This window comes from Macaca thibetana, chromosome 5 (assembly GCF_024542745.1).
Source record: "Macaca thibetana thibetana isolate TM-01 chromosome 5, ASM2454274v1, whole genome shotgun sequence".
Classification (NCBI taxonomy): domain Eukaryota; kingdom Metazoa; phylum Chordata; class Mammalia; order Primates; family Cercopithecidae; genus Macaca; species Macaca thibetana.
Genome location: NC_065582.1, coordinates 137,194,709 through 137,219,021, shown reverse-complemented (window position 1 = coordinate 137,219,021; position 24,313 = coordinate 137,194,709). Strand labels below are relative to the sequence as shown.

At 38.2% G+C, this 24,313-nt stretch overlaps 4 protein-coding genes across 10 annotated transcripts in view; 1 reads left to right on the top strand and 3 right to left on the bottom strand.

Annotated features, from left to right (window-relative positions):
- LOC126954577 (uncharacterized) overlaps positions 1-11,066 on the bottom strand; it is a 33,233-nt gene extending 22,167 nt beyond the window's left edge. For all 3 annotated transcript variants that reach the window (XM_050790198.1, XM_050790200.1, XM_050790199.1), the window contains exons 1-2: positions 10,817-11,066; positions 6,802-6,953 (exon numbers count right to left, since the gene is read on the bottom strand). In XM_050790198.1, coding sequence (XP_050646155.1) covers positions 6,802-6,953; positions 10,817-10,896 — 232 coding nt within the window. In that variant the 5' untranslated portion in view covers positions 10,897-11,066. The remainder of the gene's footprint in view (positions 1-6,801; positions 6,954-10,816) is intronic.
- OCIAD2 (OCIA domain containing 2) overlaps positions 1-24,313 on the bottom strand; it is a 1,147,735-nt gene that overhangs the window by 351,299 nt on the left and 772,123 nt on the right. The window lies entirely within an intron of this gene.
- The window catches only part of WDFY3 (WD repeat and FYVE domain containing 3), a 309,436-nt gene continuing 292,765 nt past the window's right edge, over positions 7,643-24,313 (top strand). Inside the window, exon 1 of one of the 5 annotated variants that reach the window (XM_050790042.1) lies at positions 7,643-7,773. The gene's annotated coding sequence lies outside the window, so the exon portion shown is untranslated. Of the gene's footprint in view, positions 7,774-9,234; positions 9,691-10,406; positions 10,470-24,313 lie in introns of those variants that run through there. The other 4 variants (XM_050790041.1, XM_050790040.1, XM_050790046.1 and 1 more) reach the window with 4 other exon arrangements.
- Positions 9,707-10,287, bottom strand: LOC126954581 (uncharacterized). The gene has a single exon (XM_050790204.1). The coding sequence runs from the start codon at positions 10,279-10,281 to the stop codon at positions 9,976-9,978; it is 306 nt and encodes a 101-aa protein (XP_050646161.1). The 5' UTR covers positions 10,282-10,287; the 3' UTR covers positions 9,707-9,975.

The window sequence follows — 24,313 nt, the reverse complement described above, 5'->3', positions numbered from 1 at the left end:
TTCAGATCAGTCAGTATTGGCTTTTGGATGTGTTGACAAATGATCCCCAAATTTCAGTCATTACAACTTCAAAGCTTTATTTTCAGTCACGCTACTATTTCCTTGCAGGTTGGCTGCAGCTCTGTACCACATCACCTTCATACCAGCACCCAAGCTGATGGAGCATCTAGAATACTGCTGGTTGTCTGGCATAGGGCAAAAAAAGCATGACAAACGATATTCTGGCTCTTAAGTATCTGCTGGAAAGTAATGCAGTCATTTACACTTATATTTAGTAAGTTGCATAGTTAAGCTATGTCAATAGGCAGGAAAGTACAACTATCTCTTACGAATGGGCAGCAAATATTTGTGAACAATAATGCAATTTATTATACTGCATGTGTTACAGACATTGCTCTTTATACTGGTATTTCCATTCATAAGAAAGAAGGTTAAATGAAGATTATTATATCTGAGATAGAGGAAATAGGAATAAGAATCCGTTTAGGGAAGATGATAATTGTAGTTTTAGAGAACTGAGTATGAAGTATCTAGTAGGCAACTGGATATGAGACTGAAAGTGTTGGGAAAGGTCTGGGTTGGAGATATTAATTTATGTAATCAGTGTAAAGAACTGAATTCATTAGAATTACTGAAAGGATTGAGAGAATGAAGCTGTCACTTTAGAGCACTATCTGCAAGGGGCAGGTAGAGAATTTGAGAGGAACCAGGAAGAAGGGACTAGACAGTATCAGGGAAAAGAAGAATCATAATTGCCAAAATAAGGACAGAGAACTTCTAGAATAAGATGGAAGATACTGCTTTATGTTGAATTAGGAGAACACTGATGACTTTGGTAAGAGCAGTTTCAACAGAGTAGTAAAGTTGGAAGCTAGTAACAGGTAACTAAAGAATGAGTATTAGAGATTTAAGTGGAGAAATAAAGTATAAATGGAGCACTCTTTTAAAAACTTCAGAGAGGAAAAAAATGGAGATTGGGAGATTTTTTTCCCCCCATCTGAACAATAAAGAGACTTGGAAATATTTAAAGGACCAAGGATTGTGTTTTTGTGTGTGGGCATGTGTGTGTCTGCGTGTACATAAATATTCATTCTTATTTTGTAAATAGGCAGAGGGATATACAAGATAAAATCACTTGGAATGTTTTTTTTTTTTTTTTTTGAGATGGAGTCTCACTCTGTCACCCAGGCTAGAGTGCAGTGGTGCAATCTCCACTCACTGCAACCTCCACTTCCCGGGTTCAAGCGAGTCTCTTGCCTCAGCCTCCTGAGTAGTTGGGATTACATGAACCTGCCACCATGCCCAGGTAATTTTTGTATTTTTAGTAGAGACAGGGTTTCATGATGTTTGTCAGGCTGGTCTCGAACTCCTGACCTCATGATCCACCCTCCTTGGCCTCCCAAAGTGCTGGGATTACAGGCGTGAGCCACTGCAACTGGCATCACTTGGAATTTAATACCAAAATTAATCAACATAGCTATCTTTAAATTGTGTAAAATCCATGCAATTATAGTTAGTATTTAATGTCATGGTATGTGCATTAGTCTGGGTTCTCCAGAGAAATAGAACATTAGATAGATGATAGATAGATAGATAGATAGATAGATAGATAGATAGATAGATAATTGATGATATATATATAGATGATTGATAATAGATATATGATAGATATGTAGATAATACATAGATAGATACATAGATACATAGACTTATCATAACGAATTGACTTAGCTGGTTATGGAAGCTTAGAAATCGTAAGATCTGCAGTTGGCAAGCAGGAGACCCAGGGGAGTTGATGATATAGTTCCAGTCTGAGTCCAAGTATGAAAGCAGGAGAAGACTGACGTTCCAAGTCAAAGACAGTCAGGCAGAGAGTAAATTCTCCCTTTCTCCACTTTTTTTGCTCCATTTGGGCCTTGGGCAGATTGGATGAGGTCCACTCACATAGGGAAGGGCAAGCTGCTTTACTCGGTCTACTGATTCAAATGTCGATCTCATCCAGAAACATCCTCACAGACACACCCAGAATAATGTTTAACCAAATATTTGGGTACTTCATGGCCCAGGTAAGTTGACACATAAAATTAACCGTCATAGTATGTCATTAAATTAAACTTGGATTTATTTATTTTTTTAAATGAGGCTGGGAGTGGTGGCCTATGCCTGTAATCTCAGCACTTTAGGAGGTCCAGGCAGGAGGATCACTTGAGCCCAGGAGTTAGAGACTAACCTGGACAACATGGCGAAACCTTGTCTCTACTTTAAAAAAAATTTTTTTAAGGAAAATAAATGATATTATATACATAACATAATTGATTTTATAGTCTCACTATGAATTCACAATGATTTAATTTCTTGATAAGGCAAGTAAATATAACTCTATTTGTTCGTGACTGGTTCTATCTATAAATCCCAGCTATTGAGGAAAATTTTTAAATAAAGTAACTTTAAAAATTTTAAATAAAGTAGGTTGTGTGTTTGGTTATTTTGTTTGTTATTGTGTCTCTCTACCCCATCCCATCATCTGGAAGTTTCAAAAGCACAACAGCAAAAAAGGAACTTGATTTTTAAAGATTATATAATGGTGGCAGAAATGTCAAGTGATAAGGAAAAGCAAAAGAGGAAACACAAAATATTGCAGTGATAGAGAAGATGTCAAAAAAACTAGGTCAATGTTTGACTTCATTCACAGTTGCTCCTCAAATATGACATTGCCTTGAGGATAGAGTGCCCTCAAATTAGCACACATTCTGATTAGGATAGCAGGGCCCAATAGCCAGTGTTAAAGAAAAAAAAAATGTTTTCTAGTCTTGTCATAACATATATGAAATAAACAGGAAAAAATTATAAATTAAATATGTTTGGAACCATCAATAATCCAGCATATTTTATTCATCCGTTAAATGTGTGTACTTCATTAAGTTATGATAGGTGTCAATTGCTTGATTCAAAACTTCTTTACTCTGATATTGAAGAATTTTATAATATTAACTGGTCTTACCAAAACTGGACCAATAAAGAGTCAAAACAGTTATTGTCCTCATTGAATTTACAGGCATAAACCACATCATAACATAAAAAACTATAAAACTGCATCCTTGATTAGTGCTATGAAGGAAGATTGAGTTGTTCTATGAAAAATTTAATGGTGGGATTTGTGACTTAGATAATTCAGTGAAGACATTGTTCAAGTAGATGAAGAATAGAGACAGGAAATAGACTGTGCAAAGGCCCTGTGGCAAAGGGAGCATGTCAAGGAGAAGGGACTGAACAGGCCAGGGTAATAGCAGTAGAGAAAGTGCATTAAATTATGGCTTATGTTGACATTAGAGAGGTGGATGTTTGGCCAACTATGCCAGGTCCCAAGAACCACTGAAAATTTGTAAACAGAAACAATGGATTGGAAGAGATTCAAGTGAATGTGGGTAGACTAGATAAAAGGTTATCTCAGTTGAAAATATGAGAGTAGGGTAGTACCAGAGAAAATGGGAAGAGTTATTTATATTTGAGAGTTATTTGGAAGTAAAATTGGCAATACTTGGTAATGGATTTGATGCAGGGAATGGGAGAAATTGAAATGTTATAAACCTTTTGAGGTTTCTGAGTAAAGCAATACAACAAAAACTCCACTCAGACAGAAAGCTCAAAATATAGTTTTGAATAAGTCCAAGGATTATTTATAGTAATTGAGGACAGGAGTAAATACTTATTATACTGTAATTTGTATGAGTTGATAATAATTCGTGTGCCCCACTAGAGCAGAAGGAGGTACTCCTGTACCATCTTGTTATAGTTCTTAAGACACTATCATTCCTGGTTGATATCTATCTCTTTCTCTAGACTGTAAGCTCCATAAAGGTAGACAGTAGGTATTTATTATATCTCTTGCAGGCAATCTAGTTTCTGGCATGGTAACCACTCAAATATTTGCAGAGTGAAGTAATTAGGTCATGACTTAAACTTTAAATTTTTTTATTTTCCAAATTAATTTTACTGTAGTTATACAATTTAAAGCTCTTTTTTTTTTTTTTTTTTTTTTTTTGAGACACAGTCTCGCTCTGTAGCCCAGCTGGAGCGCAATGATGCAATCTCGGCTTGGCTCACTGCAACCTCCGCCTCCCAGGTTCCAGTGATTGTCCCGCCTCAGCCTCAGCTGGAATTACAGGTGCCTGTCACCACACCCAGCTAAATTTTGTATTTTTAGTAGAGACAGGTTTTCACAATGGTGGCCAGGGTGGTCTCAAACTCCTGACCTTAAGTGATCTGCATGCCTTGGCCTCTGAAAGTGCTGGAATTACAGGTGTGAGCCACTACACCCAGCCTTAAATAAGTTTTAATGTAAAATTTTTCTAGATTCAAAATTTCGAGACAATAACTTTATTTCCTCATTTATATTTAAACCCTATTATTGCTGCATTACTGATTATGGTCAGATTTAACTGTTCGAATAATGATCACCACCACCACATGCTAGTTGTGATGATTAATTTTAGGTATCAACCTGACTGGATTAATGAATATATAGATAAGTGGTAAAGCATTATTTTGGGGTGTGTCTGTGAGGGTGTTTCTAGAGGCGATTGGAGTTTGAGTCTGTGTGGACTAAGTGGGAAAGATTCACCCTCAATGTGGGTGGGCACCATGCAAGCAGCTGGAGGCCCAGACAGAACAAAACAGAGGAAAAGTGAATTGGTCTCTCTGTCCTAAAGTTGGGTTACACTCTTCTGCCCTTGGACATGAGAATGACAGGCTCTCCAGCCTTTCGATATCAGGACTCACACCAGCTCCCCTCTGGGTTCTCAGGCCTACATACTTGGAATGAGCCACGCTACTGGCACCCCAGGGTCTCTAGTTTGCAGACGGCCTGTCCTGGGACTTGTCAGCCTTCAAAATTGCATGAGCCAATTCCCCTAATAAATCCTCTCTCCTGTATCTATATCTATATCCTATTGGTTTGGTCTGTCTGGAGAACCCTAACTAATACGGTAGCATAGGGTATAGTCCTAGGTGTCCATCTAGGAGACTGAGTAATTTTGTATCACCCAGCATAGTGTTTTTTAGCATACTTTAAGAGTTATGGAATAAATTAACAGAGACCTCTCGCTAGTTACAGATGGTAAAAGACCCACTAATTTTTCATTCTAGTCAGCAGATGGCAGTGTTTTACTTTATTTAGTTAACTGAGGTTTGTTTCCTGAGTCTTGCAACACAATTTTAACTTAATCCATGAAATAACACAGTATTTTTGAGTTAACTTTATACTTTTTGAACCATAAATAAATGTTATAGAATAGGGGTTGTTTTAGGTTTCAAAAAATCGCACATTTTTTAGTCAACTTGAGCTCTCTTAAACTCTTTAAATTTGCTTTTTACTTTAATTGCAAATAATTGTTCTCATTTTTGTAAATACGAAAACCCTGTTTATTTACTTTATTCCTTAGCTTCATTTCTAAGAAAGGTCAACGCTGAACATTAATTCTGGAAATTAAGTTTAAATTATATTTAACTGAAGATGGCACAGTTAAAAGTTTCTTTGGTTGAGTTTATCTCCTCTGAGATGAGCCCTGTCAATTCTGAAGTTATGGGACTTGAGACTGAGTCAGGAGACCTGGATTTCATTCAAATTGCTACAAAGTTTGCACTAGATGAGCTACACTGAGCCACTTGAATAATTTTTCACTACAATTTTTAATGAGTGAAATAAGCTCAATGTGTATACTACTATACAGTTGACCCTTGAACAACGCCAGGGTTAGGAGTGCTGATGCCCTCCCTGGCCTCTGCACAGTTGAAAATCTGTGTGTAATATTTGAATCCCCGAAAACGTAACTACTAATAGTCCACTGTTGACCAGAAGCCTTACTGATAACATAGTTGATTCACATATATTTTGTATATGTATTATATACTTACCTTTACAATAAAGCCAGAGAAAAGAAAATGCTATTAAGGAAATCATAAAGAAGAGAAAATATATTCATAATTCATTAAGTGGAGAAGCATCATCATAAAGGTTTTCATCCTCATCATCTTCAGGTTAAATAAGCTGAGAAGGGGGAGGAAGAGAAAGAGTTGTTCTTGATGTCTTGGTGGTGGCCGAGGTGGCAGAAAATCTACACAGAAGTGGATTTGCATAGTTCAAACCTGTGTTGTTCAAGAGTCAAGTGTATTTATCCTGTAAAAACATTGTAAGCATACTGGTTCTAAAAGTCTGAACTCTCCACAGAGAAACATACAGGAACTGAAGATGAAGAGGACCTTTAAGTAGAAATAGAATTTATTAATAATCAAAGCCTTCAACCCCCGTCTCTATTATAGTGCTGATAATTATGATGAACAAGGGCAAAACATGACACTATTCTCTTTGCTCCTGTGAGCCTGTAATTCTTTATAGTTTAAAGAAGCTTTATTACATATTACTTACTTAAGTATGAAGAAAAACAATACATTGAGCTACACACATGCCCCTTCCCAAAACAAAACAAACTCTCCAGTACCTCTTTTGAATGTATGTATAAGAAAAATAACAGAAAAAGTCTCTAATTAGAACTTTCTAAAAGGATTTCTCCCCAGTTAGAGTGCAGTAATGACTATAAATGGCCCTGTCTCAGAGACAGCTCATCAGTCAATTATAAGCAGTTCTGTAAATTGAGGAGTGAAGAATGATACTAGATTTCAATCAGTGCAGATAAACATGGCTTGTCATTATTCACTTGATATTTTAGACAGTCCACCTAAAGAGGAAGATGCAGAACAGAGATATTGTCTTTTCTAAAGAATGCAGATTATAAGAACATTTACCTAAGACTATATTCTTTTCTGGAATATGGTTTTCATAGACACTCAATTCCCATAATCCCCAGAGACGTTCATTGGCTTGCCCAGTTTGTTTCCATCTGGTCCTTTCAAACCAGGAAAAACAATATGGTAATTCTATTGTTGCATCTAGTAGCCTGGAAAAATAGAAATATATATTTAATATAATTCTTACATAATATAGTGGCTCAGTAATTTTTAAATATGTCAATTAACACTTCCATTCCTTTTGATTTTTGTGTCACAGCATCATTTAGCACTCTATGTTTTGGAATAAATATCTCAAAATTCTAATTACATATACTCATCTCTGGGATAATGCTACCTGACCAAGTTTAAATTATTTCTTGTATAGTCTTAAAAGCAAACATGTTAACAAAAAGTTAACATAAAGTAAATAATTGTTTAAATAGCAAACTGTTAATATGTATTAACAATTTTCCAAAATTGCTCTTTTCTATTATTTTTTCTTCCTCTTACTTTTAGATATTTTTCATGAACCCTTTATCTCCATTTTCCTTCATTTAAAATTATGCTTCACTCATTCATGTTCATAAGAATTTTCAATCATGTTAAAAGCAAATATGAGTTCTGTTTGCTTATTGTCACAGATAGCCTCTTGGTTATTATTCTCCACAATCACCTTATTCATGAATTGTGTTGGAGATCAGCCTCCCAGTGCAGAACTGTTTAGAAATAGCCCTTCATGCTTGCTCCTCTATTCCCAGAGGAGTTTGCTGCACATGCCTAGATCTCTTTCCATCTGGCCTCTGCACAAAGGGTTTATCCCACTTTAACACAATTCTTTGTATTATAGAGGACCTTGACTTTATCTGAGAGTGAGTACATACGAAACAATAATCATGTTGCAGGAAAAACTGATTTGACCATTTTTTTTTCATACTCGAATCCTAAGATGACAGTGAAACTACACTTAGCCGGCAACAAAGACCAAAGGTAAGGCTGTAATGATGACAGAGCTGTAAAAAAGTAAATGTGAAGGGTCTGATTTTTTCATTATTACAGTACTTACGTTTATGTGGCTTCAGTAAAAAGGAAAAAAAAAACTTGGTACATTTATTTTTACGTCTATCACTGAAAAACCTTTGAGTTTGTAAGACATTAATATGAAAATAGCTGCATTTGCATACTGATAGATTTGTGAACTTTATTGCAATATATTTTTTAACAGAAAAATATAATTATAGTATTTTAAAATGTAACTCTTTCCTCCCTCAGTGTAAATCAAATCACAATGACAAGAATCCTGAAACCTCTAATTGAAAATCTTCCTTTAAAAATGCATGGTGGTCTTAATGTTTAAAAGAAGTCAGCCTATTTTCTCAGTGTATATTCATGTTATCTAACGTTCTTTTTTCTCCAATTATTGTACATACAGTTTTATAAGCGAATATTTAAGAGTCAAGAATTTTGTGGTATTTTGCCTAGAAATAGACTGGAAGAACACAAAATCTAAATAAAGAATAAACACCAAAAGGCCAAAAGGAAAGAAAGAACAACAAAAAAAGTACATGCACAAGCACATACACACACCCATATAGGTGCTTTGTTTGTAATAATTTATTTCAAAATGTATTGTACAATGCTGTCTCAAATACTTCATTTGGGTTTAAAAGAGTTGTAGATGTTGGTATAGGTTGTTGATTTCAAATGGAAAAATTATTGGCATTGAAAGATGGCAACTGAAATCTTGAACCTAACTGGGTTAATTAAGGTTACTTCGTGAGGATTAAATAAAAATATCAGAATTCTGCTCTGCCCCCCACCAAAGGATATAGTATTTTCACTAAAATATATTTTTAGGTTTGTTTTGGCATATTCTTTTCAAAGAGATTTGAAACTCTTAAATTTTTATAATTACAATATCTTATATTTGAACTTTCAAAACATTACTCGTTTTGAAGTAGAATCTAAAACTACATTTGAAAACATTTCTGCCTACATTTGGTCTGTTTAAGGGACTAACCTTTGAACACACTGGTCTTATTTTGAAAGGGCAAGGTGCTTTTTTTTTTTTTTTTTTAATAGCCAGTGCCCAAGAGAAGCAAAAACTGTGACCCCCCTCCCCTGCACGCCACACAGTGTTCACATATGTCATCTGTGTTTGTTAGCAATGTTACCTCCAAGTTTGTTACCTTGGAGTAATTGACGAGTAAATCATTACAAATGGGTCCAACTCAAAAGGCAAAATTGTCAAAAAGAAGAAAACAGCAAATCCAACTTGCCTTATGTTTATTAGAGGAAATCCTGAAACTTCTGTAGATTGCAGTGTTAGGAAAAACAAGTTTGTCATTAGAGTGATGTTATGACCACTTCCCCACTCTAACTGTTGTTTAAGGGAGTCCACTTCTAACTGCTGACTCAGTTTGTCTTCGCTGCCAGAACTGAAGCGTGACCCAAATTGTCTACTGGGTTGAGTAGGAACAAACGGACAAACTGATGATCACTTGGCAGTTCTAGGTTTACTAAAGAATACTTATTTGGTCTAAACACTGTTTGTTGGGACTGCAAAGGTATAAACAATGCCCCTCCCAGGAAGGAAAAGGAAAACCTAAAATCTTAAGCAATGGACTCAAGGTCAGTGACGGAAGGCACCATTTGAGACCGAGCTCCTCAACTCCAGTCCCATAATGGACCGGAGCCACACAGAAGAGCGTGCAGGAGTTTCGAAGCTGCGTAGTAAAATAGCTGGCGTGGGCAGTTCTTTTATACTCTGGCTAGAGTAAAATTAACGCAGCTTTGCGTTTCTCCATCGCCGCTGTCAGCATCCAGCTAAAGGGTGTAGGGTTAAGGAAAGCGGAACCCAGTTGTCCTTTCTCAGCTGAGTCCTTTGAGAAACTGGGACTGAGAAGGGTGAGCGCCGCGGAGAGGGGCAGGGGTGGGAGAGGGGAGAGGGGAGCGGGGCGGGGAAGAGGCGCGTCTGGGGTTGAAGTCCAGCTGGAAGCATCCAGCGGCGCTGCCTGCAGACGGGGGCGAAGGCAGCCGCTGAGAGTGAGGGGAGAGGGGGAAGCCGAGGGAAGGGAAGGAAGTAAGGAAAGAGGAAGGAAAGGCAGGAGGGGGTAGAAGCTGAGCTGCTGCAATTTCTGCGGCCGGCTCAGTAGGAGGAGCAGGAGGGGAAAGAGGAGGATCCAGAGTCAGTCAGTCAGGCAGCCAGCGGGAGGTGGAGAAAGCAGGAGGAGGAGGAGGAGGAGGATTAAAGATGGCCACCAACAGCTGCGGGAAACGGCAACAACCCCTCACTTTCCGGGATGGTCCCTGCGGGTCGGCCCGGCCTTGATGGAGAGACGAAACCCGAGGAGCGCCGAGGCTGAGGCGGCGGCGGCGGGGACCCAGCGAGGACGAGGACGCGGCGGAGCAGGGACGGGGGCAGGAGAAGGGAAAGGCGGCAGCGTCGCTGCCCCTGCCGCCTAGCACCGCTGCCTGGCCCGGCGGACCGGTTCCCATACCTCGCGGCCGCAGAATCGAGCCCGGGCCCCGGCCCGCGGCCCGCGCTGCGGGGCTCCTGGGCCCCGCCGCGGACGTCGCGCCGGTCGCCCATTCCCCGTAGCCCGTGCGTCCCCGGCGCGGAGCCCCGGCCTGCCGCGGTCCCGGCTCCCGGGCCCGGCCCGCCCGCGCCCTCCGCCGGCCCTCAGGTGAGTGCCCCCGCCATCCTCCCCGCCCCCCGCGCTCCCGGAGAGGCGGCGCAGCCTCGGCCCGGCGCGCCCGGCCGCTTTGTTCGTGCGGGGCGGAGGCGCTGCCCACTCGCGGCCCTGCGCCCGCTCCCCCTAGGGACAGGCCGCGGCCCAGCTGCTGTCCTCCCCAGGGTCCGCCTTGGCCCGCAGCCGCCAGGGTTGGCTGCCTGGCGCGAGTCCTCCGCTGCGGCCTGGGGAGGGCGCCGTCGCGATCGGGTCGGGGTCGGGGTTGGGGTCACGGGCGGCGGGCTGAGCGGAGCGGAACCGAGATATTTCGGGGGATAGGGGAGGAGAGGGCTGGACGTTACCTCTGGGAAGCAGTGGGGGCGTAACCTGGCGGCCCTGGCTCGCAGGGGTAGGGGATCAGGCCCTGGCTCCCCCTCTGCATCCCGCGGGGTCTCAGCTCCCGGAGCCCCCCCCCCCCGCACCGGACGCAGCCGAGCGCGGCCTATATCCCTCGGGCGCTGTCTCCAGGGCTTCGGGCCTCTCCCCCTACGCCCTATGCTGGAAGCCCTTCGATTATGGAAGGAACCAGAGATGCTCCAGTTCTCTTGTACTGGGGATGTGGTGGCATCTCAAACATTCACAGTTACGGCGGGGTTTAAAACGCAGATGTGACCTTTCTGACCAAAGGCCATCTGGCTAGTGTTTGAGCCTCAGGTGCAGCTTTTCGTTGAGTTTTACCATTTAATTCTGCAATCTGCAATATCAGGTCTTCCTTTCACAGAAACAATGTGATACAACCAGATTGAAAGGATATTTACTGCATATGTGAACCCTTGCATGGACTTCCAGTACCTTAAAAATGGTTAAGTGTTTTCTATGGGAAAATGGTGCTCATGCATACGAAAAACTATTTTGGTTCAGTAATGGTTGCCAACTGGTTTACTATGTAGTTTGAAAACCAAACAATTGAAAAGGAAAAACAAAACCCTATTATTTGGGCGTTTTAAATAGTGGCATATTTCCAGGTTGGTATTTGGTAGCAGGTTGAGAACAACTGGTTTCGACTATCAGGCGACATAACAAACAACATAAAATAGAACCAAAAATATGCTAGTTTATAGAAAAACATGTTGTATTAGTGCATAAGTCTAGTAAAAAAATCCCACTTAAAAAAAGATAAACCTTTATCATGAGACTCTTAATATATATTACATTAGAATTGAGAACTCTTCCTGCGATATTTGAACAATAGTAGAGTATGTTAACACTTTCAACCATTCTATCTCAAGCTGCTAGAAAGGTAAGTTTCTGCTGCTAGTTTCTTTCCATGAGTTAAAATGGATTCATCTGAAATATAAGCATGCTTTTCGTGGGGCACAGTGGGTCATGCCTGTCATCCCAGCATTTTGGGAGGCCAAGGCTGGGGGATGACTTAAGGCCAGGAGTTAGAGGCCAGCCTGGGCAACATAGAGAAAACAATTTTTTTAAAGAAAAAAAAGTTTCTAAAAATTTATATCACCTCCAAAAAGGAGGGATAAATTAGAAAATGCGATGTTCTATTCTTGCAAAATCTGTTTTTAAAAAAGTAAATGACAGTATAATATTTCATTATTAAGTTGGGTTCTCTACTTTGAAGAGATTCTTAAATTCCACTGCTCAACTTTGCAATTTTAAAAGTTTATATCAGTTGTTCTTAATTTCTTTCTTTCTTTTTTTAGAGATAGGGTCTTGCCCTGTCACCCAGGCTGGGGTATAGTGGCATGATCATGGTTCACTGCAGCCTTGAACTTCTGGGCCCAAGTGATCCTTCCACCACAGCCTCCCAAGAAGTTAGGACTACATGTGCATGCCACCATGCCTGTCTGATTTTTTTGTAGTTTTTGTAGAGACGAGGGTCTCCCTGTGTTGCCCAGGCTGATCTTGAACTCCTGGCCTCAAGTGATCCTCCTGCCTTAGCCTCCCTAAATGCTGGGATTACAGGCGTGAGCCACCATGCCCTGCTTCTTTGTTAATTTCATGCATCTGCTTCTGAGGGTCCTTGGCTCCCCAGAAATCATATGCAGAATATAGCATATATTTGAATTTTTCCTAGATGAAGAGTCTGTGTGGTGATCGCATTCTCAAAATGATATGGCTCTGTAAAAGATTATGAACTTCTAGATAGAAAATTAAAGGATAAATATTCCATATTTGGAAAGCTAAAATTTTTAAATTACATTTGATGATTTATGTCCTTCATTTCTGATTATGCCCAAGAAATGTTTGTGATTAAGAGTTCAGCACATAGACGTTGTTTCTAACACATTCTCATTTAAATTGAAGGAAAATATTAATCCCATTTTACAGTTGGGGAAATAGAACAAGTTGTTTTAAGGTCATGCAAACACTGGTGGGCCAACATGTGAACCCAGATTGTCTGAAGTCAGAGCCAGCATTCATAACCAGGGTATACTAGACTTTGATCGGTAATACCATTTGATTGAAGTAAAAATAAGTAATTGATGTTTTAGTTAGAATTGCAAAGTATATCTGAGATTATCATAGCATACAATATCATGAGATTTTGGAGCCCTGGACTCCCAGTATGAAGAGATCTTAATGATACTAACCTCATGTTAATGACACTAGTCTGAAATCACACCTGAAGTAGGGTCATTTCTACAGCATCCTTGGAAGGATCATCCACCTCTGATTTTAGTCTTTCCTATGATTACAGATTTCCCCTCTTCTTTTTTTTTCTTGACCTTTTTTTTTTTTTTTTTTCTCTCTCTTTTTTGAGATGGAGTCTTGTTGTGTCGCCCAGGCTGGAGTGCAGTGGCATGATCTGGGCTCACTGTAACCTCTGCCTCCCAGGTTCAAGAGATTGTTGTGCCTCAGCCACCCAAGTGGCTGGGACTATAGACCCTGACCACCATGCCTGGCTAATTTTTGTATTTTTAGTGGAGACAGGGTTTTACCCTGTTGGCGAAGCTAGTCTCGAACTCCTGAGCTCAAGTGATCTGCCTGCCTCTGCCTCCCAAAATGCTGGCATTACAGGCTTGAGCCACTGTGCCAGGCCTTTCTTTTTTCTTTTTTTTTTTTAAACATTTTAAATCTATATTTCTGTGTATATCAAGTCAAAATCGGCCTTCCTGATATTTACACTGATAAATCCAGTTCTCCCTTGGTGTGTGTGGTGTATTTATCATTCATGAAATGATTAAGAAATAAATGATGACCGGGCATGGTGGCTCACACCTGTAATCCCAGCACTTGGAGAGGCCGAGGCTGGTGGATCACCTGAGGTCAGGAGTTCGAGACCAGCCTGGCCAATATGGTGAAACCCCATCTCTACTAAAAATACAAAAATTAGCTTGGCATGGTGGTGTGCACCTGTAGTTCCAGCTGCTCAGGAGGCTGAGGCAGGAGAATGGCTTGAACCGGGGAGGTAAAGGTTGCAGTGAGCCGAGATCGCACCGCCGCACTCCAACCTGGGTGACAGAGCGAGACTCCATCTCAAAAAAGAAAAAAAAAAAAAAAAAAAAAAAGAAATGACTTCTACTTTAATGTTTTAATGTTTATTGAAGCATAATTTACATGTAGTAAAAGTTTAACAAATGTCTATAATTGGATAGTCTCCACCACAGTCAAGACAGAAAGGATGTTTCCATTACTCTAAAAAGTTCACTCATGGCCTGTCATGAGTCAGTGCTCTCCCTCTACATCCCCAGCCCCTGAAAACCATTAATTTAATTGATGCTCTTAAAGTTTTATCTGGTCTAGCATATATAAATGGAATTATACATTACATAGCCTTTCGTATTCTCTTGCACTTAGCATAATGCTTGATATTTATTAAGTTGTTACATGTATCAGTAGTTTGTTCAGTGATGTGCTGGGAAATGTTTTAACAACATGCTCTTCAGAAAAAAAAAAAAAGAATCCCTGATTTGTGGCATTTGCTAATCATTGTAGTGTAAACACTCTCACTATGGCCTAAATTAAGCTATCAGCTCACAGAATTCCTGAAAATTTAACAATGGGCTCCCATAAGCTGGTACCAGCCAGCTCCAGCACAGTTCCTGTTTTTGTTGAGTAACATGGTTTTACAGCAGGGTAACACAATTTGTTCATCCATTCCTAAACTGATGGATATTTGAGTTGTTTCTAGTGTTGGTCAAATATGAATAAAGCTGCTATAAACATTTGCATACAGGTCTATGTGAGGGACAAAAATGTTCAGTTTTCTTGAGTTAATACCTAGGAGTGGGATTTTTGGGTCGTAGGATAAGTGTTTATTTATTAACATCAGTGACCTTTTTATTGAACTACTGAATTGTTTTCCTAAATGGTGATATCATCTTACATTCCTACAGCAATATCTGAGAGTTTCAGTTGCTTTGCATCTTTGTCAGCACTTGGTATTGTCAGTTATTAAAACTTTAGCCACTTATTATGTGTGTAGTGATCTCCTTTAAATTTTTTTACTCTTATTTTCAGTAGTGTTTAGATTCAACCTAGAAAGTTTATGATAGATGTTTCTAAAAAAATAATTTTCTTTAGCTTGGGCATCAGTTATGATCTCACTATGAAGGCTGCGGCCTTTGAAGGCTGTTTGTTGAGTTTTTACTGTGCACTCACCTTCCATGTTGTGAAAATTACTTTTTGTGAAGGCATCATCATTAGGGAATTATTCTAATGCTTAGCTGTTAACAATTTTAAAAATGAACCATTTTAAACAGGTAGATAAAGCTCTGTTTAAAAAATTAGAATTAAGAAATTTATCATAAAGAATTTTTTTTTCAATTTTGACTTGGACTTCAAGGGAAAAAAAGATTCTTTGTGGCTCCCCGTATGCCAACACTTTGCTTTAGTGGGATTTCACCAAGTTCTATAAACTCATTCAATTGTTTTTTATTTTAAAATCTTGAGGACTGTTAAGTTAGTTACTACTCTTTCTGAAACCACAGTATCAAAATCTATTTTTTTTTGAGACAGAGTCTTGCTTTTGTCGCCCAGGCTGGAGTGCAGTGGCATGATCTTGGCTCACTGCAGCCTCCACCTCTCGGGTTCAAGCGAGTCTCCTACCTCAGTCACCTGAGTAGCTGGAATTACAGGCATCTGCCACCATGCCTAGCTAATTTTTGCATTTTTAGTAGAGACAGGGTTTCACTACGTTAGCCAGGCTGGTCTCGAATTCCTGACCTTGTGATCCGCCCTGCTCGGCCTTCCAAAATGCTGAGATTACTGTGCCTGGTCAAAATCTGTCTTTGAAATTTCATAGTTTTAGTGTGGACAAATGATTAAATTACATATACCTCATATCAACATTTAATTTTCTAATAGTAAAATACTGGGTTGCTCCGTTGGAATAAGATATCATTCATTCAGAAGGTGATATGAAATAAAACCCTTAGAAGAGTAACCTGCCAGGTGCAGTGGCTCATATCTGTAATCCCAGCACTTTGGGAAGCAAAGGTGGGTGAATTGCTTGAGCTCAGGAATTCGAGATCAGCCTGGGCAACATAGTGAGACCCCTTCTCTTTTTTAAAATAAGAAGAGTAACCTTATAAAAGACATAGTCATGTTAGATTGTAAATAAGGATAGCTATATTCACAGTTTGAGTACCCTGTAATAATGAAAGATGCTTGTTTAAACATCTCAACAGTTCTCATAGAAAATGGATAATTTGTTCGGTCATTGATTCATACATTTGTTCATATACATGCACAAATATGTTGTGCATGTAAGATTCAAGGTCCTTATCATGATAGAGCTTACAGTTGAGTGGAAGAGACTGTTGAACAGGGTATCACATACGTGAGGTGTGGGTGCTGTAGGTAGGTACATAATGGTGTGGAGGTGGGGTGGGCATGAAACTCAGACTTCAAAGTTTGGCAGGACTTCCAGGAGGAAGCATTGTCTTCATTGAGAAATCTGTAGATTGAGTAGTTAGGGGAAGTGGCTGTGTAGCATTAATAGAATGTACAGTTATTCAGAGATGAGAGAAAATGCGAATAGTAAACATATCAGGAATATTGTTTTCAAATAACAGGCCTCTAAAGCCTACATTTCTTGCGCCTACCCAGTCTTAGTTGTAATTAGGAAAGTTAATGGGAAGTAAAACTGGGTAAAAACCGAAAAAGCAAACTTTTACTATATTATTGAGGTATTTTTTGGTAGTTTGCTTACTTCTAACATTCATATACTGAAATAATTTGATCATATTATCTTTGAACTCATCCCCAGATCTTTTAAGAAGCATTAGTATAGATAAGATTATAGCATTCCTTTTTAACATTTAGGCTAATTCTCGTCTAATACTGTAATGTTTATACATAATTAAGTGTATTTGATTTTTATTGCTGCCATGAAGTTCATCAAGTTTTGTTTGTGTGACAAGTATTAATGACATCTGAACTACTGATTTTATGCTGGGATATGTCCAACTGCTAGTTTAGACATATCTGCTGAGATATTTACATAGGCGTGTCAACCTCAGCATGGCCCAAATGTAACTCATAATCTTTCTCCCAAAATATATTTTCTTCTCCCATCTTCTCAGCTTAAGTAAATGCTGTTAGCACCTGTTCTATCAGTAGATTGAGATTGGCAGTCATCATACACTCCTCAGTCTTCCTCATGTCTCACATTTACTTAAGCATCAGGTCCAGTTGTTTTTTAAATCTTGTAAATGTTTGTCCTTTTCAACCTCCACCTGCTAGAAGACAATTTTGAGGCCTGTATTTCCCTGCTGAAGTATTTGAGGTCTTTTAAATATTCTTCTTAACTTCAGTCTCATGTCTTCTTATAATTACTCTCACACCCTTTCCAAAATAAATTGTTTTTTCTTTGTTTTAATTTTTTAAAATGTGAAATTGTGGTCTTTCCAGTATACCCTTTATTTTTTTTCACTTAAAATTCTTGAATATGTCTTAAGTCATTATCAAAGAGGCACTAAAATATGGGGTTGTAATCTATAAAAAACTCTTTGTAACCTGACTCCGGCTTCTGCAGTCTCATCTCTGACAGCCATTCATTTGTGCATTTTTTATAAAAAGACTTGAGTGTCTGCTGTCTGTTAGGCACAGTGCTAGGTGATAGAGCTATATCAAGGAGCTTAAATTCTAGAGGCGAGGGGGATAGATAACAAGTATTCTTGTTGTTAATTGTACTGTCAATAACTGTCAGTTATTATAGTACGTAGTGTATTATATACTATATTATTATAGTATAGCTGTCAGTGACATCATACAATCATTGTGGTGCTAAAGTATGGGTGGGATTGCCATTTATAGAGGTCTGGATCAGAAGGCCTCTCTGTAAAGGTCCATTTGAAGAGATTTGAGGCAGCCGAGGGAGTGAGAATTGTAGGACTGAGAGAAGAGCAAGTGCTGAGGCTCTGAAGCAGGAGGGTGCTTGGCATATTCACGGAACAATAAGGGGTTGACTGAAGGAGGTGAACCATGAGGTCAGGGTGGTGGAGGTGTCATTAGTCTTGGGTAGACCAGTGTTAGGACTTTGACTTCTAAACTCAGTTGTTTGAGCCTAGATTGCATCCTCTGCATGGCAGAGATGCATTCCTGTCTCCTACTTGAAACTTTTGAAGTATGCCGTGCTCTCCTGCCCCTGAGCCTTTCTTTCTACCTGGAATAGTGCTTACGTTGTCCCTCCTGGAAGTTCCCTTAGCACTCTTGGTTGTACTCCTATTATGAAACTTAATAGCTGGTTTAAAAAAACTTCTGAATTTTTAGTTCATTGAATTAATGTTTGTTGAATTATAGAACTGCTTAAACAAAGGATTAATCACTGAAAACTGGGTAGGAGATGCCAACTACATTGCATAGCAACTGCTAGCTCATGTGGACATGGAATCTGTTTTGCTGACCACGGTGCATTTAGTGCTGGTGCAATGAGCTATACACAGTAGGTGCTCAGTAAATACTTGGTAAATGATTGAGTGCATATTGCTGTGCCAGCCTCTGCCTTTTCCACTGCTTCCCTGAAACCCATGGGTTAAATGAACCCAAAATCCCTTAACGTTTCCTGACAGCCTTATCTTCCCACTAATCTTATGTGTGAGAAATGCCACATACTTAGAGATGCATTCTTTCACCGTAAATAAATGTAGTAATAAGGAAATACAGTAGTAAAGAAATGTGGAAATAATGTATCTCCAAGTTAAATAAATAAAGTTCATTGCAGAATGTTTTGACTTATTTGTACTTCTGTTTTTCTTTCTTTGGTTGGAATTTTTTCAGGTTAATTTATTACTTGGCCCCCAAATCTTGAATAACTATAACACGAATAGATCTAGAATATCAGTTCTATAAACAACTGAAACTTGAGTCTTGCAAAATGTGAAAAGCCCAGCACCAGAAAAAAGTTAATGATATTTCTTCATGTGTTTCATTTGGTTGAACAAATAATTACTAGTTGATTTATTTACTTGACTGCACTGGTGCAGGGCTTTGGGATTTTTGAGTCTAAAAGTATCAGGCCTTACCACGTACCTTTCTTAGGGTCATAAAACTGTGACCATTAACTCCAAAATCCCCAGTTCTTGTCGCAGGCTTCCATGTGCTGTCTGACCCCATTACCTTCACGTCTTTGAACCTTCAGAGGAGGGACATTGAGATATCTCAAGTACTGTATCTGCAGAAAATGTAAGACTTGAGGCAAAACTTTAAAGCAATGTCTGTTAGTGATGCAAGTCACTTACCCCTCATTTTGTTTAATCAAAAATTATTGTGTCCAATAGATTGTATATAATAGATGATAAAATATTGGATTATTAAGCTTCCATAGTATTATAGTCCATTGTGAGAAGTCTCATTATGATATACCTTGTAGTTTTTTTTTTTTTTTTTTTTGGTATATGAAATACTTTTTATCTCTTAGCCCACTTAATGTAGGCACTATATATTTTGACCAACTAAACTAATTTCACTTAAGTGCTGAGATTTTGTTTTCAGTTTGGGGTTTTGCTGCTGTTTTAATGCTTATGCCTGAGTTGGGCCTTGGTTTTATATCTCTATAAAGTGGTCTCACTATTAAATAAGCTCTTTAGTTTTCTCAGCTCCAGGAAAATTATTAATGATTTTCTTAGGTCTGTGTTTTCATTCATAAAGGTTATTTTTTAAAAAGAAAAAAACTTTTGTCACCTGCTTCTATTCATGTATTAGTATATTTGTGTGTAATATATGATTTAGCTTAATAATATCATCGTTTTATGATATTTCACAAAAGAACACCATGGTTATCAAGTGCTGCAGTAATTGAGCAAGCTCAAGGCTTGGAGGTGTTTGGAGACAACACTTTTTATCATTATGCTGATCCAGTAGCAGATACTTGTAAGCCTTAAAAAAACTGATGCCCTACTTAGTAAAGAGAACTGACATACGTGGTACTCTAATAATGTATTTTGATGAGGTTGTAAGCTTAGATTGGAAACTTTGTATCAACTAGGTATGTGTGAAGCCACAGTGGATTTAAAGTATTGTATTTGGGAGTTCAGAGGACTACTAAATGAGTGAGGATTTTAAAAAGTAATTACAGTTGTTTCATTCTTTTGTGAATGGCCTGATCTCTTTAAAGTGTTCATTACTACTACCTATAAAAGATTAGTGCCTATTGATAAGGGCACTTCAGAGGCCCAGAAATTAAAAGACTCTTGTTCTTCCCCTGCTGGTAGAGAGTTGTGTCTTTGGGTAGGACCCCTAGCCCGTCTGGCCTCTGGTTCTTCATGCATTGGCTGTCCTTTCCACTCTGGGTCCTTGAAATAATAGCGATCATTGAGTTCTGACATGGATTCTTTCAGCTTTCTTTAGTTTCTTAAGCCCTTGGTACCTGTGTTACGAGTGGAGACCATGTGACAGGGTGATTTTTGACATGTTGTAATTGGTATGTTGTCAGCACTTGATGAATCAACTGCCCAGCCGATTAATACCAAGCCCAGCTTCCTCTTCCTGTATGGTATTTCTTCCTAGCATGTTTCCTTCTGTTCTCTAGCCAGTGTGGACTTAAAGGAGGCCAACTGATTTAATATTAGCCTAAGGAAAATAGGAATGTGATACATAGCTATTATTTGGTCCATTAAAAAATTATGCCAAAATTATTTTGTGTTACGTCCTATTTTTTCCAAGGGACAACTGATTTGTTTATCTGCACATTAACTTGTAGTTTTATTGCCTTGCTTTGAGTAAAATATCCACACACATAAATTTCACTTTATAAGTTGAATAACTCAGAAGGTGATTAATTATCGTGCCTAGGATTCAACAGTTTAAATAGAATTTCCACAAGTATTTTCTCAAAATATTCGTTACTTAGTACATGTTAAGTATTTGAGTTTAGAAAAACAATTTAATTTACCTGTTTTAATTTCTGCAACACTTATTAAAGATGCGTTATCTTATTGATTTTTTTAATTTTTAATTTTGAAGTAATTATAAACTTGGGAAGTTGCAAAAATAGTGTAGTGCTCCATGTACTCTTCACCTATCTTTCTTTCACCATTAATAATATCTTATAACTATAGTACAATAACTGATTTATATTTTATTACTGAAAGCATAGTGACCTGATTTTGAAAAATATTGGAAAATACAAGAATGTTGGTATTTTTGTCCTCTTCAGAGGGTGAAGATGTTCATGTATACAAATTCAGATCTGTGCCTTATGTCCGTAGGCAGCAGGCCCAGGGAATGTTTCTTCCCTGCATTTCCTATAAGAAGAGCAACAGGTAACTAGACAAATGGCTGATTATTTCCACAGGGTAATTCAGTCACAGCCCTAGATATAGTCATGTAAAAATTTTAATTACGTGGCATTCTTCTTAATTCCTCTTTACTGTTCGTCTTTATTTAGGCACTACTATATTTGCTTACTGGGAGCTTCCTTTCCCTTTTCTTTTTTTTTTTTTTTTTGAAACAAGGTTCGTTCCATTGCCCAAGCTGGAGTGCAGTGGCATAATCTTGGCTTACTGCAACCTCCACCCCCTGAGTTCAAGCGATTCTCCTGCCTCAGCCTCCTGAATAGCTAAGACTACAGGCACGTCACCGTGCCTGGCTAATTTTTGTATTTTTTGCAAAGACGGAGTTTTGCCATATTGGTCAGGCCGGTCTGGTCTTCAACTCCTGAGCTCAAGGGATCCACCTGCCTCAGCCTCCCACAGTGCCAGAATTACAGGAGCGAGCCACCGTGCCTGGTCACTGGGAGCTTTCTTAACATGTAACAAATAAAGCAAGAAATATTGAGCAGTTAGCCAAAGATTATTTATTAAGTATCTGCTGTCACTGTGCTGATTCTAAAGAGATTTTGGAAAAGTTAATAGTGCAGCTAAATAAACAGCTATAGAACATTACCAGACATTGTATCATATATTTCAGCAAATTTTATTTTCTCTCTAGACACATAATGTAGGAATATGATTGACTTTCAGTAAACATTTGTTGAGTGAGTAAATGTAAATAGACAGTAAACATGTTGTCAGAAAATTAGGAAAATAAATATTCACTGTTACTCTGAGGAACTCTAAGACTGTTTACTAAAAATGAAAGAATGGTAATATGTGTTTTATTATGTTTCTTTTTTCTGTTCACCCTAGAAATCCCTAAGAATTTATAGATAAATTTATGGTCAGATTTATTTGATTAAAACCTGGAGTCTTTCTGAGTCTTTTTGACCCTACAGTCCAAATTCTTTCCCCATGGCATTGCCCGTTAAAACACAATATTAGGTGATTTAGATGATAAATGCCATAGTTGAGTAAATAAGTGTGAAATAAAAATAAACTCTGTATCAGTTATTTGTAGAACAATCATTGTGTATTGATTGCTTAATAATTTTATTTAGCTTGATTTATTTGTGTAATGAGTAGGGACTAAATTAGATCAAGTATCAGGGATTAAACTTGCTACCTGGGAACTTAGTTACTTAGTTCTTATTTCCCAAAATGATGATGCAATGTAAATAGACTCTCAAGTGGTGTTATGATATATAATAATAATTCTATAAGCTTTTTTTCCTAAAGATGATAACATACTTTCTTGTGATTGTGCTGGGTGTCATGGGTACTATGCCTGGCTGCTTTACACAGGGGTAGTTTTGCCCTCAATAGCTTTGTAACAGTGGAGATAAGATAGATAGATACATAATCGAAAGGTATTTGATGAGTCTGAGAGGTACAGAAGTGCTGTGAACACTTAATGAGTAGAAAGATTATTTTTGGTTGAACTGATTAAGGGAACCCTAAGGTACGATGTTTGATCTGAGTATTGGGGGATTGATCGAATTTCCTTGGTGGGAATTGTGAAATTTATTTATATCAAAATTATAGGACATATAAAATTAATAGATTTCACTGTCAGTGAATCAGAACAGGTTTCTTGGGGAAAAATATTCAGCCAAATATAATATTTAAGTAAAAAATAAGAAAAGGATTAGGAATAATGTAAGATAGTTAGGAAAAAAATACTTATGATATGAAAATCGTACTCTTGCTCCTGAAGCATTTACAACTAGGTCATCATTAAAATTGTACTAAGTATGACTTTCCTACCATGCATTCTTTTTTAAAAAAATACATTTTATTGTATATATTTAAGATAGTCACATGATGTTATGAGATAACATAAATAGTAAAATGTTTACAATGGTGAAACAAATGAACATATCTATCATCTCACATAGTTACCCATTTTTCCCGTGTCAAGAGCAGCTATGACCTGCTCATTTAGCAAAAATCCTGAATACAGTACATTGTCAGTTAACGAGATCTTTAGATTTGTTCATCCTGCATATATACTATTTTGTATCTTTTGAGACACCTCTCCCATTTCCTCCCCGCAACCCTGACCCTCATAACTAGTTTTATTCCCTATCTCTGTGAATATTTGACCTTTTTTTTTTTTTGATACCAGATATAAGTGAGATGATGCAATATTTTTCTTTTGGTGTCTGGTTTATTTCACACAGTGAAATATCCTGCAGGTCAACTCATGTTGTGGCAAATGACAGCATCCCCTCCTTTTGTTTTTAAGGCTGAATAATATTCCATTTTTTATATATACACCATAGTTTCTTTATCCATTTGATAGTTGAAGGATACCAAGGTTGTTTCCATACTTTGGCCATAATGAATAATGCTGCAGTGAACATGAGGAATGCATCTATTAGAGGTGGTGATTTCACTTCCTTTGTATATACACCCAGAAGAAGGGTTGTTAGGTTATAGGTAATTCTAGTTTTAATTTCTTTAGAATCCTCCGTACTATTTTCCATAACAGCTGCACCAATCTACCATGTATGCTTTTTAAGTTTGATCTGCTACATTAATGGCAGATGTAATTTATATATTTCACTTAATTTGCTAAATCCAGAAATATGAGGTTTTTTTTTTTTTTTTTTGGTTAGGATGAATATTGATTTATTTTTGCTGTTTTATTTTTTGAAGTTGCAGTGTTTAAATTATTTCTGAGTGGAATAGCATTGAAAAAAATTTCTTGATGTTGTGGAGTTCAGCATTGCTGAGTGGTAGCTGTCAGTGGCAGGCTTTAAAGAATAAGCTGGAGGAAGAAGGGAAAGTAAGATGTTGGTGAATGGCAACAGGATGAGAGGAAGAAGGGAAAGTAAGATGTTGGTGAATGGCAACATGATGAGAGAAAATAAAAGTTCTATATAAAGGGATGTTGTTTTTGCCTCAGGTCATTCAGTATAGCAGATGGTACATTGTACCTAGTCAAACCTGAAGCATTCCTGAAAGCTAAATTCTTTGTTGAACCTATAGAGAGCAGAAAATCTTTTGAGTTTGCTTCAGTTATACAACAAATATTAATGAAAAATGGTGTCATACATTCTTTTATGTTCTCCACCTCTT